The sequence below is a fragment of the Adiantum capillus-veneris genome, chromosome 11 (genome assembly GCF_014529385.1).
Source record: "Adiantum capillus-veneris isolate H3 chromosome 11, ASM1452938v2, whole genome shotgun sequence".
In the NCBI taxonomy this organism is placed as follows: domain Eukaryota; kingdom Viridiplantae; phylum Streptophyta; class Polypodiopsida; order Polypodiales; family Pteridaceae; genus Adiantum; species Adiantum capillus-veneris.
The window spans coordinates 32,405,539-32,421,190 of record NC_140941.1 but is presented as its reverse complement, the minus strand read 5'-3'; the positions used below and the strand labels follow the sequence as shown (position 1 = coordinate 32,421,190).

At 43.0% G+C, this 15,652-nt stretch overlaps 1 protein-coding gene across 6 annotated transcripts in view; it reads right to left on the bottom strand.

Moving 5' to 3' along the window:
- Positions 1-15,652, bottom strand: part of LOC147447076 (uncharacterized) — a 186,405-nt gene that overhangs the window by 143,615 nt on the left and 27,138 nt on the right. For 5 of the 6 annotated variants that reach the window (XR_015189588.1, XM_086522983.1, XM_086522982.1 and 2 more), the window contains 2 exons: positions 3,756-3,803; positions 3,597-3,648 (listed from right to left, as the gene is read on the bottom strand). Coding sequence is in view for 5 of the 6 variants with exons in the window: in XM_086522983.1 (XP_086379109.1) it covers positions 3,597-3,648; positions 3,756-3,803 (100 nt within the window). In the remaining variant the exon portion in view is untranslated. Of the gene's footprint in view, positions 1-3,596; positions 3,649-3,755; positions 3,804-6,660; positions 6,834-6,940; positions 7,068-15,652 lie in introns of those variants that run through there. The other variant, XM_086522985.1, reaches the window with a different exon arrangement.

Below are 15,652 nucleotides of genomic sequence, written 5' to 3'. Positions count from 1 at the left end.
CTCCTTCAAGAAGATGTTGCCACATCCCAAAAGAATCAACAATAGCCAAAAGCTCATCGTCATGAATTTCATAATTAATTTCGGCTACTAAGAATTTTCGAGAGTGAAAAGCAACATGGTACTCTCTACCATCACCGCCAATCTAGGATAATACAGCTCCAAGTGCAAAATCTGAGGCATTTGTCTCCAAGAAGAATACTTTTGTTGGATCTACATGTATCAAGATTGGTGTTGTTGTGAAGGCCTTCTTAGGTGCTTGAAATGTTTGTTCTACTTCTAAATTCCACACAAACTTATCTTTCCCCGTCAAGCTTGTTAAAGGAGCAGCAATCTTGGAGTAGTCTTTGATAAAGATCCGATAAAAATTGGCAAAACCCAAGAGGCATTGAACATCTTGTATAGAGGTGGGAATTTCCCACTGGAGAATGGTCTTTAACTTCTTTGGATCCATTGAAATTCCATTCTCAGAAATGAGATAGCCCAAAAACCCAACCTCCATTTGGTGGAAAAAGCATTTTTCTAATCTCACATACAAGCCTGCCTCTCGTAATTTTTGAAGAACAATGCGAACATGATACTCGTGTTCTTCTTGATTTTTTGAAGATATCATCTAGGTATATTACCACAAAATCATCCAAATACTCTCGAAAAATATCATTCATCAAGTGTTTTGTAAGTCCAAATGGCATGACAACATAATCAAAGTGGCCATACCTAGTTCGGAAGGCAGTCTTCCATTCGTCTCCTTCCTTTATTCATACAAGGTTATAAGCACCACGAAGATCAATCTTGCTCGAGGAGTTCAGAAATTAATGGCACAAGGTAGCGATTCTTAACTGTAATCTTGTTCAAACCTCTGTAGTCCACACACATGTGTAGAGACCCATCCTTTTTCTTCACAAATAGTATTGGTGTCCTTGCTGGTCATCAATATACTTCCGAAGCTCTACAAGCTCATCTTGGGATAGCTTGTATATTGGACCAAAGGGTGGTTGAGTCCCCTCCTGTAGTTCAATGCCACAATCATAAGGTCGATGCATGTTGGCATTCTTCTTTTTAAATACATCCTTGTAATCATGATACTGAGGTGGCGACACTTCCATGTTCCTTTCTATGGGCGAGTCAACTAGTATTGCATAAATCAAGAATGATGGATTTCTTTTGGCTACACACATGAAGACCCTAGCTCCAACGTAGAGTGGTTTGACATGCTTGGTTTTGTCATGTTGTGGCCGTCTTTTCTCAACCCTTCGAGACCTCCAATCAACATCTGGATTGGGTAACTTGAGCCGGGATAGGCCAATAATGACTGGATTTGATGGGCAGCGTATGGCATTGAAAGCTATCTTAGAAATCTGCTCATTTATTGTCACCTCCAATGGTTGGGTTTCATACCTGATGTCTCCAAAAGCAGGTGGACGGCCATCAATCACCTTTGTAGATGCTGGAGCTGGTTTTTCTACAAGCATTAAACCTTGTTTAGCAAATTCTTCATCAATGAAACAAGCGATGGCACCACTATCCAATCGAGCTTTCAACTCCATTTGGTCTTCTGTTATGCGAATCCTTATTGGCATGGTGACACTGGATGTTGCACCACGGGTAGGAAGAGACCTTGTTGAAGCTCCAAAAGAGGATACTCATTGTTGCAAAGGCTCATACCTCTCCTATGCTTGGGGAAAAGTATGATGCCCTTATTATCTTTGACCCTGGCTCTACTCACAACTTCATATCGATGGAGTTGGCCACTAAGTTGGGCATTCAAGATTTCAAGATGGGGGATACTGTAACAGTCAATGGAGCGGATAGCAAGCCTCCGTTATTCCCTTGATTGGGAAGTTGAGGCTTCATGTCCAAAACTACGAAATCAACGTGAGGAGCACAATCAGGGTAGCACTCAGGTTGCATGCGTATGAACAACCTCACTTGTTGCACGAAGCCTCTAAACTTTGATCTCGTCCCATCAAACTTTTCAAGTAGGCTGATCTTGGGCTCCTTTCTATTTTGAGGTAGGTTTGTTGAAGGCATAGTTTGATCATGGCCATGGCTAGCTTCACATAACTATTGGATCTGGCATTGAAGCTCTTGTACCACACGACTTAAGGAGTCCGCTTGTAATCGTGTGTGGCGCTCATGTAGCTCTTGAATTTGTTGCTCCAAGTTTTGCAAGCTAGACATAACACCTTCTAAAACAGGCTATTGCATGGCTAGGCAAGATCAAGAAGTAGAGTCTTGCCAAACTGATCTGAGCACGTCTTGAGCTAGAAGAGAGCGAGAGGAGGCGCTCACAATATACAACAGTTTGAAACTTGATTGCAACACTTAATCTCGATTATAAGACTAAGTGCTTGACTAAGAGAACTTGATTACAGAACTTGGATTACAAAGCTTGACTTACAAGACAAGAACTAGAAGAGGACTTACCTCGCATGAGCCTCACAACTGGTGTTGAGAAGACTGAGAGGCTTGTAACCCAAGATCTCTATTTATACTAAAGCTTAAGGAGGTTAAGAACCTTCTAGGTGCTTCCTCAAGCTTAAGGAGGTTGAGAAGCTTCTAGGTTCTTCCTCAAGCTTAAGGAGGTTAAGAACCTTGTAGGTGCTTCCTCAATTAAGAACCTTCTAGGTTCTTCCTCAAGCTTCTAGAACTTTCTAGGACTTTTCTAAGAGCTCGCATCCGTGACACTAGCTAGTCTTGCTGCATATCATGGTTGATTCCTCTACGCATATAACTCCACATCCATTAAATTTAGAGATGCATCCCCTCATCGCTCACACACATGTATACATACCCACATGTTAGTCTAATTTATCTTGTAGCAGGTCTATTCTCAACACCTTTGTCCATTTTTCCGAATACCTAGAGGACACAAATGTATATTGTTGTGTCTCATAGGCCGACTTTGGCCTATGAGACGTTCATTAAGCTCTGAGGAGACAAAGAGACTACAAACTCCCATGTCACTCCAAATGCAAAGCTGCCAGCTTTATAAGCTACCTGACATGATGAAGGCAGGATTTTCACCCATACCCATTTGTACGTTGATGGCGTTCGTTTGACACTGACTACCATAAAGAATGGAGTCAGCATCCTCTTATGATATACAAAGCATGGGTTTATACTGGTGGTCCAAACCACTTGCAATTTCACAAGACTCTCCACATACTTGATTCTCTTGAGTCGAGACAGATACAGTGATACAATATGACATGCCATATGGAGTACAGCAAGGCCCATAGTCACACATCATAGATGAAGACATAGTAATACCATGAGTGCCTTCTACTACATACAAAGCGTTGCCCTATCAGGCCCCTGACAATACACACATTATAGATGAAAACGTACTATTACCATGAGCGCCTTCTACTACGTACAAAGCGTTGCCCTATCAGGCCCCTGATGTAAACACATTATAGAGATGTAGTATTACCTTGAGCGCCTTCTACTACGTACAAAACATTGCCCTATCAGGCCCCTGACAATACATGTTACATGCTGGAGGGATATCCATACTGGCACCTCACTCACACATTTCGTCACATGTTAGCAATCAAAGACAAATATTGAAACACCAAGTTAGAGTTAACTCGTACTTGCTCTGATTCTGGTAACTGTGCTCTCAGTCCACTAAGTTGATCATGGACCCTACAACAAAATTTTAAAATCTACCAGTCATATGATGGTCTATGAAAATTTAAAGAAAAATCATTAAGGCCTTATTTAAAATATGTTGCATAATTTAGAAATTATACTGCTTTGCTTGTAAATAATTCTCCTCTGCGATTGACATGTCCAGCAACCTGAATTCATATTTTCAGTTGGGAAAAAGGCAAGAACATTTCTTCATTAGCTTCTCTTGATTAAACTCGAGCATCAATAAAATACCACATGAACTGCATGCAAACGAGAGCTTGAGTAATTCAGAAATTTGATTATATAACATAGTGCCGCTTTCTTATCTTTCTGATATGCAAATAAACTCAAAGAATGTGCACAAATACGTACATAAAAAAAAAGCACACACACCTACATTCATATGTGGGTGATAAGCAGAGGTTCGATGAAATACGCAACCCATAGATGATGATTTTAATGACCAAGAAGATGAGGACAAGTACTTGAATGAAGAAGAAGAGATGGGAGATGAAGACCAACTTGACAGGGTTCAGAAATTTCGTCCTTGTTTCTTAAAGAAGAGGAGCATCATAAGAATATAGTTGTATACCTTACAGATAAATGAGGCTACTTCTGGTCATTATGAGAAAATTGGAAAGCTGTAGATAATGGATGAGAGAATTGGAAAGCTGATGCAGCCCAAGGTTCAGCCTAAGGTCAAGAAGGAACCGATTCAAGGCATGCTGCATACAAACTGGACTAGGCACGAGAGAGGTGAGTACTTGCATATATCACTTCATCTAAGGAGATTAAGCCAGCTGCTCAGGGTGGGAGTCTTCCTGAGGAAGAACGCTAGAGGGCCTGGTGCAAGTGATTGTCTGTGCTCTCTTTGTTGCTCAGGGTGGGAGTCTTGCTCAGGGTGGGAGTCTTCCTGAGGAAGAACGCTAGAGGGCCTGGTGCAAGTGATTGTCTGTGCTCTCTTTGTTGCTCCTGCCTCTACTTAGCAATTTTCCCTACCTTCTTTTCCAACGAAAATCACTTATTAATAATAAGTGAAAAATATGTATTTGGGGAAAAAGGGTTCTATGCTCTGTAAAATGCTCATAATGGGTACTGAATGCCATGCTAATGATTACGCTGTGTGCAACCAGAGGATATGTAACTAATCTAAGTGTCTGGACATGCACGGCCTGCGCACAGGCTCACAGAGGTGCCATAACACTTCCTAGGCTGACCCAAACCCTAGACCTGAGGTAGCTTGTCCACATGCACATACGGTTAGATGTGCACGTGACATCCTCTCCTTTTCAAAGTGAGTTACTAGTACCGAGCTGCATGGCTTCCTTGTAGTCTTCCAACAACTCTGGATAATCTGCAAAGAACTCTTCGCTGACCCACTCTGATGCGTGGGTCGTGCGATACTTGAACTTCATGAAGGTCTGCAATGCTTGCTTCTTTGTGCCGCGCCAAAAGCGACACAAAGTGATCTGCAACGGCTTCAATGCTCCAACTTCGGCTATGGTCGTGGGTCCAGCTTCTTCAAGAATCTCCGAGGAGAAGAATCCCTGAAACCATGTCCAACACAAATGCATAAACATACCCATTCCATGTAGAGTAACTCGAAAAATACTATTCTTCCTGAATGACTGTGCATGCAATGCAGATGAAAAAGTGACGGTGTGTCAAACCGTTCACCAAACACACGCAAAAAGTGGGATCGAAACTTGACTTTTTGACCTACACCTATCAACTGTGGCAAATCACAGCGGAAATGCCAATGCTTGATAGACAATCTTGCTCGTGCTCTTTTTGAGACTGCGACATGCCAAGGAAGAAACATGTAAAAGCGATTGACAAAACGGACAATCGGGAAACAATGTGAATTCCTTGAATGCAAACTTTTTTTCTTTCGAGAGTGATCCGCATACATCCGTGCTCATCCATGAGTGAATCATGTGCATCGTACAATATGGCATGCCTATGAAAAGGGAACACATAAAGACGGTGACGAAAATACAAGAAACCGTCATGAATGAGAAACTGTAACAATGCGTGCTGACTAATCATGCGAACACACAATGCTTCCAGAGTGATTTCTTTGGACCTCGACTCGAAAGTCAAGATCGGGCCTGCGTGACTGATTGTATCAGCAATGAGGTTAGCTTCACTAACAAAATCATCATCTAAACCATCATCCTTGCGAACAATCACATCTGGATCATACAAAAAATGTGTGTCGTGCGTTGGAGAAGAAAGGACCGAGAGAGTCTCCTTCTCCTGTTTCTTTTCAAGCTTCGCCTACACATTAGAAATGAGAGGTAAAGAGTGAATAACTTCCTCACCACGAATGATAATGGGAGAGTCACTTTTGGCATTTAGAGTTAGCGTATTGTTTGCCCAATCAATGAGAGGGTTATGCCCACGAAACGACCTAATGCCCAAAATCATATCACATCCTGATAGAGGAGACACAACAAATTTTCTACGGAAGGACGCTTACTGAACAGTGAATAACATATCAAGGCACTCTCGTGTAATGAGAGAGTCCATACCGGGAGCGAAGCCCAACACCTCGAGAGGAGTTGTCTGGCTAACCTCTAAGCGGGCTCTTTCTACAAGAGTCACCAATCACATCATGCATATTGCCTGAATCAAACAAGATCACCATGCGTTGACCATTCACATGACCATAACACTTCATGAGAGACTCATTAGCTAGATAATCATTAGAAATTTGGGACGCACTAATGTTCTCATTTATGGCATTAACAGAGGATGTGGGTTTTGTGGGTTCTTGAGGTTTGTTGAATGCGTTCTTAGGACATGTCTTCTTTATATGACCCTTGACGTGACATTGATAACATTGACCTTCCTTAGAATAAATGATTTGTTCTTCTTGCGTTATGTATCCTTCTATAATTCCTTGTGCAGCTTTTTCATCTGGGGTTAGCTTAGGTTTAGAAGGTGCTTTAGCTTTACCCTTAGATTCATTTTGAGAGTTCTTTTCTAGAGGATTAGAGGAGGATTGGCTAGAATTCTTACCATTGTTACTGTTCTATGGGTTCTGAGAAGTCTGAGAGATACTGTGAGAAGACTTGTTCTCCTTAGGCTTTCCTTTGTTGTGCTTCATCTCCTGTGCGAGAGCAATCGCTACCGCCTTGTTGAGATCTACGGGGTCAAGGACTTCGACATCGAACCTGATATACTCGTCCAACCTAAAAATAAAACCTCTTTACGATTCGCATCCGGTTTGCATAATTGGGTGCCAAGTTGCAAAACACGATTAGAAAAATCAGAGCAAATTTAGGGTTTGCTTCCAAACCTGCAAACGCTGAATTTCAACCGAAGGAGGTCAACTTTCACGGGAGGTTATGCAATTTTATCGCCAAAGGACTCGTCCCCGGACACTAGAGGGCTCCCGGCTAGTCAAATTGACCTAAAACAGGCTGAAATTAGGTCAAAATCAGTAAATTACAGGTTATGACAGAAAAATACAGGTTTTGCAAGTCATGTATTAAGATGAGGGAACATCTTTACTAGGTCCCCGCTACCCAAAAACAAAGAAATTGCTGAAAAACAGGTCCCAAAACAAGTATTTTCAGCAAATTTCAAATTTACGCAGGTTTTTGCAAGTGTATTTTTTATGCATCTACATTGAGGAAAGTGCAAATTGATGCAATTTATGCACATTTGACAAGTTTTGGCTATGTATGACCATTTGTGGCTCAATTTTCTACAATTTGATGCTACAAAATTGGGGCTTTTGCTCATACATGCTTCTAAAGGCTATGCATTAGCCTTATGTATGTCCTGTGACGCTAAAAACAACTAAAATTGTTGTTTTTTAGCACAAATTCACTTGCTGAAATTTCCTGCACAGAAATTTCAGAAATTGTTTTTTGTGCCTAAATTGACCCATTTTGCCCCAAATTGCTCGTGACCATTTGGAGCTGTAGTGCACACTTCTATTAGGTTATACTTTGAGCATTTTGCCTAAAAATTCAACATATTAGCCCTCTTATTCGTGCATCTATGGCCTCATCTTCTTCGGATGTGAAGAATCTCTTCGAGATTAGGAGGTTCAATGGAACAGGTTTTGACCTTCGGAAAGACAGGATCCAAGGAATCCTATTTCTTAAGGATTGTGAAGGGGCACTTAAACAGGTAAAGCCACAGGATATGTCAGATGAAGCATGGGTTAGCCTGAACAGGAAGGCAGTTACATACATCAAAATGGCCATGACCGATGAGACAGTCATTGATTTGAAAGGTCTCACATATGCTTTTGATGTGTGGGAGAAGTTAAAGGCGATGTACAACGCCTGTCAACCAAGTGCATTTGATGCAAAAACTTGTTGGCATGCAACTAGATGAGTCCGAAAGCGCTGCAGAGCACTTGTCGTTGTTTACAGATACTTTGTCGCAGTTACAGGATTCAGGTTTGCCTCCTTTTGATGATAAGATGAAAGCTATCTTCTTGCTTATGACCTTATCTGATTCATGGGAAATATTGGTGGTTTCATTGTCGAATAACCCCAATTTGACCTTTGATGGTGTTAGGGGTTCTATCTTGAATAAGGAAATCAGGAGGAAAGCAGATGGAGAGGGAGGCAGCTCTGCCAACATGTTTAGAGGCAGGACAGAGAAGAAGAATGTCTATGCACAAAGGAGTAAGAGTAAGAGTAAGGAAAGGAGAAATGCTAGCAAAGGGAGTAAGAGTAAGGAAAGGGGAAATGCTAGCAAAGGCAAGGGTGATGTGACTTGCTATCAGTGTGGCAGGAAAGGTCACAAGAAACCCGTTGCAGGTACTACAAAGCCGATTTTAGAACAGAAAAAGAATGGCGGAGACAAAAAGAAAGAGAAGAAGGAAGTCAAGACAGATGCACAGGACAGCTCAAAGGACAAAGAGAAGGCCAATGTGGCTTCTAGTGTCTTGATTGTGGAGCTGTCAGATGTAGAGGACATCTTCTGTGCCACTTTGTCAGATGATGATGCTTATGACCTTGATGCCTCTCTTAATGTTCATTCACAGGACATACAGATCACCAAGAGTGATCTTATTGATGCTTTGTTGACTGTCAATGATGCATTATCCCAAACTTGGATAGTTGATTCCGGTGCTTCATTTCATGTGACTCCTATCAAGGAGTGTTTCTCTACTTCTGATGCAGGCAAGCATGGCCACGTATACCTTGGAAACAATCATGCATATTCCATTGAGGGTATTGGCACTGTGCATCTCTCCATAGATGGCACAAATGAGCTTGTCTTGCATGATGTTAGATATGTGCCGAGAATCATGAAGAGTCTGCTTTCTGTTGGTCAGATGGATATGCATGGTTACAGCATCTTGTTTGAGAGAGGATCATGGAAAATGATTAAAGGCTCAAGGCTGATTGTAAAGGGCACAAAGAAAGGGACACTTTACTGCATGCATGGAAAGGCCATGTTGGGCAAGTTTATTGCGTTGGCTGAAATTAACTCTCACATGGAGTTATGGCACAAGAGCCAAAAAGGCCTTTCTAAGCTTTGTACTTTGAACAAGCTTGATGCTAAAGGCACAAAGCTTGACTTTTGTAATGAATGTCAATATGGCAAGCAAGTAAAGCATTCTTATTACTCCGATGTCTCTCGTAAATCTTGTGTGCTTGAGCTTGTACATTCTGATGTATGTAGCACGCCTACTACTAAGTCTATGGGAGGTGCATGCTATTTTGTCTCCTTTGTTGATGATCATTCTAGGAAAATTTGGGTTTATTTGCTTAAATCTAAGGATGAAGCCTTTGCTGCGTTTAAGAAATTTCATGCATTTGTGACCGCCCAAACAGGTAGAAAGCTGAAATACTTGCGTACGGACAATGGAGGAGAGTTCACAAGTGCTGAATTTAACAAATTTTGTGAAAATTTGGGCATTAAGAGGGAGCTTACTGTGCCATACAGCCCCTCTTCTAATGGTGTGGCTGAAAGATTCAATAGGACACTTTGTGAGAGGGTGAGATGCATACTGTCCACAGCTAATCTTTCCCATGGATTTTGGGGAGAAGCTTTGAAAACTACAGTGCATATATGCAATCGATCCCCTCACATGTCTTTGAAAGGTGACATCCCTGAAGAGGTTTGGTCTGGCAAGCCTGCTTCATATGATCACTTACCCAATTTTGGTTATGAAGCTTTTGTGCATATTAGACCTAAGTTGAGAAGCAAACTAGATGCCAAGTCCATTAAAGGCCTCTTCATGGGATATGGTGAAGAAGGCGAAATGGGTTACAGGATTTGGTTACCTCAGCTCAAAAGGGTTGTAGGCAGCCGGGAAGTTGTTTTTAATGAGGCAAGGTTGCTTCAAAACAATTGTGCCTCAAAGCATGACCATAAAAGGGTCAAATTTCAGCATGACCAGCCACCTGTTAGGCCTATTCTTGACCCTCAGGATGCACCACATATGGCTGAAAATGTAGATGATCCAGTGGTGTTTGAGCCAGATGATGTTGGGCAGCAAATTGAGGCTCCTGAAGGGCATTTGCATCCACAAAACAATGCTGAAAATGGTGTTGAAAATGATGTATAGCAGCCCATTGTTGATTTTACCATGCCACCTGATGGAGACCCATTACCGGATAATGTGGATCATTGGGTGAGGCGGTCTACTCGTCCAAGATGGACTGTGAGTAGATATGATCCCTCTTTGCATTACATTATGTTGACAGATGAGGGAGAGCCTCTTACATATAAAGAGGCAAAGACATCTGAGCACAGCGACAAGTGGGAGCCTACTATGAAGGAAGAGATTAAAGCTTTGCATGCTAATCATACTTGGGATTTGGTGGAATTACCCAAAGGTAGGAAGGCTATTCCTAACAAATGGGTGTATAAAATCAAGACAGTTGATGCAAAACCCAAGTATAAGGCAAGGCTGGTTGCAAAGGGATATGTTCAAACCAAGGGCATAAACTTTCAAGAAGTGTTCTCTCCTGTAGTGAATATGACCACTTTGTGTGTATTGTTTGCCATAGTGGCTGCCCTTGATTTCGAATTGGACCAAATGGATGTACATACCACTTTCTTGCATGGTGATGTGGAGGAAGAGCTTTACATGAAGCAACCCGAGGGTTTTGTTATTCTTGGCAAGGAACATTTGGTATGTATGCTCAATAGAAGCTTGTATGGGCTGAAACAATCATGTAGACAATGGTACAAGAAGTTTGACCGCTTCATGCTCAAACATGGTTACAAAAGAAGCCATGCAGACCATTGTTTTTATACCAAACGTGATGAGGATGGCAGTCCTATCATTCTTGTGCTCTATGTGGATGATATGTTGATAGCTGCAAAGAAAAGAAGCACCGTTGATGCTCTTAAAGAGCATCTGAAATCTGCATTTTCAATGAAAGACCTTGGGACAGCTGAACATATACTTGGACTGAGGGTTAGAAGGCAAAGGGACCAGCGCATATTGTATTTGTCACAAGAAAAGTACATTGAAAAGGTGCTGGACAGATTTAAAAAGGCTGAAGCAAAGCCTCTTGGCGTATAGCCATATGTCAAAGTCTCCAAGGATGATTGCCCCAAGTCAAAGGAAGAAGCCAATGACATGCAAAGTGTGCATTACGCTTCAGCTTGTGGTTCACTTATGTATGCTATGGTTGCTACTAGGCCTGACATAGCCGATGCAGTGGGAGTTGTGAGCCGGTTTATCGCTAATCCAGGCAGGTTGCATTGGGATGCAGGGAAGTCCATTATGAGGTACTTGAAAGGGACTAAAAACAAATGCCTCTGCTATGGTAAAGGACCATTGGAGTTGAAGGGATTTTGTGACTCTGACATGGCTGGTGATGTGGATACACGGAAATCCACAAGTGGTTATGTGTTTACTCTTGCAGGAGTTGTTGTTTCATAATGTTCTAGATTGCAAAAGATAGTTGCACTGTCTACTACAGAGGCTGAATATATTTCAACCACTGAGGCTTCCAAAGAAGCCATTTGGTTAGCACGTCTATGCAGTGATTTTGGTTAGCCTGACAAGGCACCTATGCTTGGTTGTGATAGCCAGAGTGCCATATGTCTGGCAAAGAATGCCATGTTTCATGCACGCACAAAGCATATTGATGTGCGGTATCACTTCATTCGAGAAGTGCTTGAGGATGGCCTTACTACATTGGTTAAGGTCCATACATCACAAAATCCAGCAGATGCTCTCACTAAGTGCTTACCCAAAGCACAACATCAGCTATGCATACAGATGGTGGGAGTCACATAGCTTAAAGGCGTCATTTATGCCTTTAAGTGGGAGGTTGTTGGGTTAAAGGCCCAAATGGCCAAGCCCAAATGACCCCTTTTGTGTATAGTTTTTAAAGGTTACTAACCTTTGGCCAAGTTCACATTGAACTTGGCCACTAACTTAAAAATAGTCGTATACTTTAATAAAGGGAATGAGAGCCCAATCCACTCTCAACTTATTCCCCTTACAAGAATTGTGCAGCCTCTCTCTCTCCCCTACTTCGACCTCTCACACCCCCATCTCTGCACACCAACGCCTCCTCTCCAAGGCTCAAGTCTTGTACATCTCCTCGTGCTCTATCACTTGCACACATTGCTGCGCACTCATCATCGCCAAGCACGCTTGCTCACGCTCACGCTCCAAGGCTGCCTTTCTTTCTTCGGCCACCAAGCGTGCTTGCTCACGCTAACACGCTCACGCTCCAAGGCTGTCTTTCTTTCTTCGCAGTCGCGATCCAAGGCGACACGTTGCGCCTCTTGTTGTAGCATCATGTCCATCATCGACTTGACCAAAGCCTCCATAGGATTTGGTGCAACCCGTGGCGTAGATGGGGAAGGGGGAGGGTCAGAAAAAAATCCTCCTGGTGGGGAAAATTCTTTGTCACCACCTCCACTCTCATCACCTTCACGCAAAGTATCCATTCCGCTTCAAGTGATCACCATACACTGAGATCTTGAGTACTTAAGTTCTCGAGGCACTTCGGTTCTTGAGGTTCTTGGGTTCTTGACGTTCTTCAGTTTTTAAGGTTCTTAAGTTCTGTAGCTTGCAATCGGTGTTTGAGAAGACTTTTCACTTACCCGAGCTCGACTCTTCCCTGCGGGCGCACCCCTTGGCGGCCTTGCGCTCACACCAAAGTTGCTTTTTCCCACCTCATGTCGATTGGCCGGCCGCTAAGTGCACAGTCCGCTCTCAATGAGTGAAAACTTAAAAGAGCAACAAGGGGAGGCTGGACAAGCCCTTCTTTCTTGGGTTACCAGTCACTCTTCAAAAATGTGATTAGGAATCGACGCGCCCAAGTGGACTTGGGTTACGTGCGACTGCAACAAGCTAAATTTCTTGTGGTTCTTTCCTTGAGTGATACAGAACATTGCCAAAGCTCTGATACCAATGTAAGGTGCAGCGGAAGTGAATGTTGATATTGCTCAAGATGAGTGCTCCGAACTGTGCTCAAGGGTTCCTTTTACTTACGGAAGGGAGAGTCTTCCGTCCCTTAGAGAGAGAGTGCAATGATCACAAACAAAGCGAATGCTATTGTGAATGAAGTGCATGAGAGTGAGAGAAAGAGAGAGAGAAGAATACGACACAAAGCGGTTCTCAAACCCTCCTCCAAGGGCCCCTCTCTCGATGGCGAGAGAGGTCTATGCTATTGATTGCACAAAGCTGGTACAATGGTGTTGATGCAATGAACTTGATGCTATAACGCAAGGGAAAGCTAAGTCGATGTTGACGGCGACAACGGCAGTGACGGCTAGGGATAAAACTGATGCTATCCGGCTGAAAATACTCCTGTTGTTAAGCTGAAATCATTGTCGCTGTGGGGCTGAAAACGCTGTTGCTGTAGGGCTGAAAACGCTGGGCTGTCAGGCTGAAAAACGCTAAGAGGGGCTGCTGAAAACGCTAGCGCTGAATTGCTTGAGGGAGTCTTGCTGAGGGTGGCAGTCTTGCTAAGGAAGAGCGCTAGAGGGCCTGCTGCAAGTGATTGCCTATGCTCTCTTTGTTTCTCTTGCCTCTACTGAGTGACTGTCAAGTTTCTTTTACAGTCCCTTAGCAATTTTCCCTACTCACTTTTCCAACAAAAGTCACTTATTAATAAATAAGTGGAAAATGTGTATTTTGGGAAAAAGGGTTCTATGCTCTGTAAAATGCTCATGATGGGTACTGAATGCCATGCTAATGATTACGCTGTGTGCAACCAGAGGATATGCAACTAATCTATGTGCCTGGACATGCACGACCTGCGTACAGGCTCACAAAGGTACTAGAACACTTCCTAGGCTGACCTAGACCCTAGACCTGAGGTAGCTTGTCCACATGCACAAAGGATTAGATGTGCACGAGACATTAATCAAGTGCAATGCATGTGGGACTAGTCTTGGAGTTTCCCTTAAGCAGGACGGGCATGTTGTGGCCTACGAGAGTTTTCGTCTACGACCTGGGGACAACCAAGAATGAATCATAGAAGCATCCATCTTACCATCATACTTACTAAACAGTGAAAGTCAACTTCTCAGTGAGTAAGTTGTTGGAGTCGTCGTCTCTATCTGTGCTACGTGATGACTCGCCGGCCTCCTCAAGTGGCTCTCGCTTTGAGGAGAGCACTTGTAGAACCAACTCTTACATGCATTGGTCTTGTTGCACCTCACGCACTAGCTCCATAGCGGCCCTCTTTAGTTGCTATGCATTGAGCTTCGCGTGCCTGCTCACGCTCTAGCTCCATAGCTACCCTCTTTTCTTTAGCCGCTATGCGTTGAGCTTCGCGCTCCCTTTACACACCGGCCTATTGAGCCTCTTGTTGTAGCATCATCTCCATCATAGACCTAACCAAAGCCTCCATAGAATTTGGTGCAATCCGTGGTGTAGATGGGGATGGGGGAGGATCTAGAAACAATCCTCCTGGTGTAGAGACCTCTTCTTTTCCAATTCCACTCTCATCACCTTCACGTAAAGTATCCATTCTGCTTATGGTGATAACCATGCACTGAGTACTTGAGTACTTGGGGTACTTGGGGTCTTGGGGTAGTTGGGTACTTGAGGTTCTTAGGGTACTTAGGTACGTGCGATATTTGGGTTCTTGTGGGTACTTGGGTTCTTGGGGTGCTTGGGTACTTGGGGTTCTTGGGGTTCTTGGGTACTTCGGGTACTTGGGTTCTTGGTACTTGGTACTGCTTGCAATCTGCGTTTAAGAAGGCTTTTCTCTTACCCAAGCTCAACTCCTTCTTGCGGATGCACCCCTTGGCGGGCTTGCGCTCACACCAAGGTTGCTTTTTTCCACATCACGTCGATTGGCCTGGCGCAATGTGTAAGGTCCGCTCTCAATGAGTGGTAAAGAGGAACAAGGGGAGACTGGACAAGTCTGGGTTACATGTCACTCTTCAAAAACACATATTAGAGAGATCGACACGTCCAAGTGGTCTTGGGTTACGTGCAATCTCAAACAAGCAAAACATTTTGTGGTTCTTGATGGCTTAATTGCCCTTAAGACAGAGCGATGAAGACGAGAGCGCGCCCAATGCGCAATGGACTAAGGGTACGAAGATTCTTTGAGAAAACATCTTCGAGAGATTCTTTAGGTTCTTTTCTTGAATGATGATACCGAACACTGCCAAAGAGCTTTGATACCAATGTAATGTGCAGCAGAAGTAATTAATGGTGAATGCTCAAAATGAGTGCTCAGTGAGTACTCAAGGTTCCTTTTTACTTCATCAGAGAATTCCTTTTACCTCATGAGAGTTGTCCAATAGACTAGAGAGAAAAGAGAATGATATTGTGAGTGAAGGTTCTCAGAGAGAGAGAGAGAGAGAGAGAGAGAGAGAAATGAAATGAAATGTTATATTAACGTCTTCAAAAGGCCAAAGTGACCTATGAGACCAGAAAGTTACAATGTGGTGGATCTGATACAAAGTCTGAGTAACAAAATAAAAATACTATAGAATCCTAAGCTGCTAGATGTGAGCTAACAAAATAAAAATACTATAGAATCCTAAGCTGCTAGCTGGGCTTGTGTAGGATATGAGTAGGGGGTAGGGGGTGAAGTGAGTA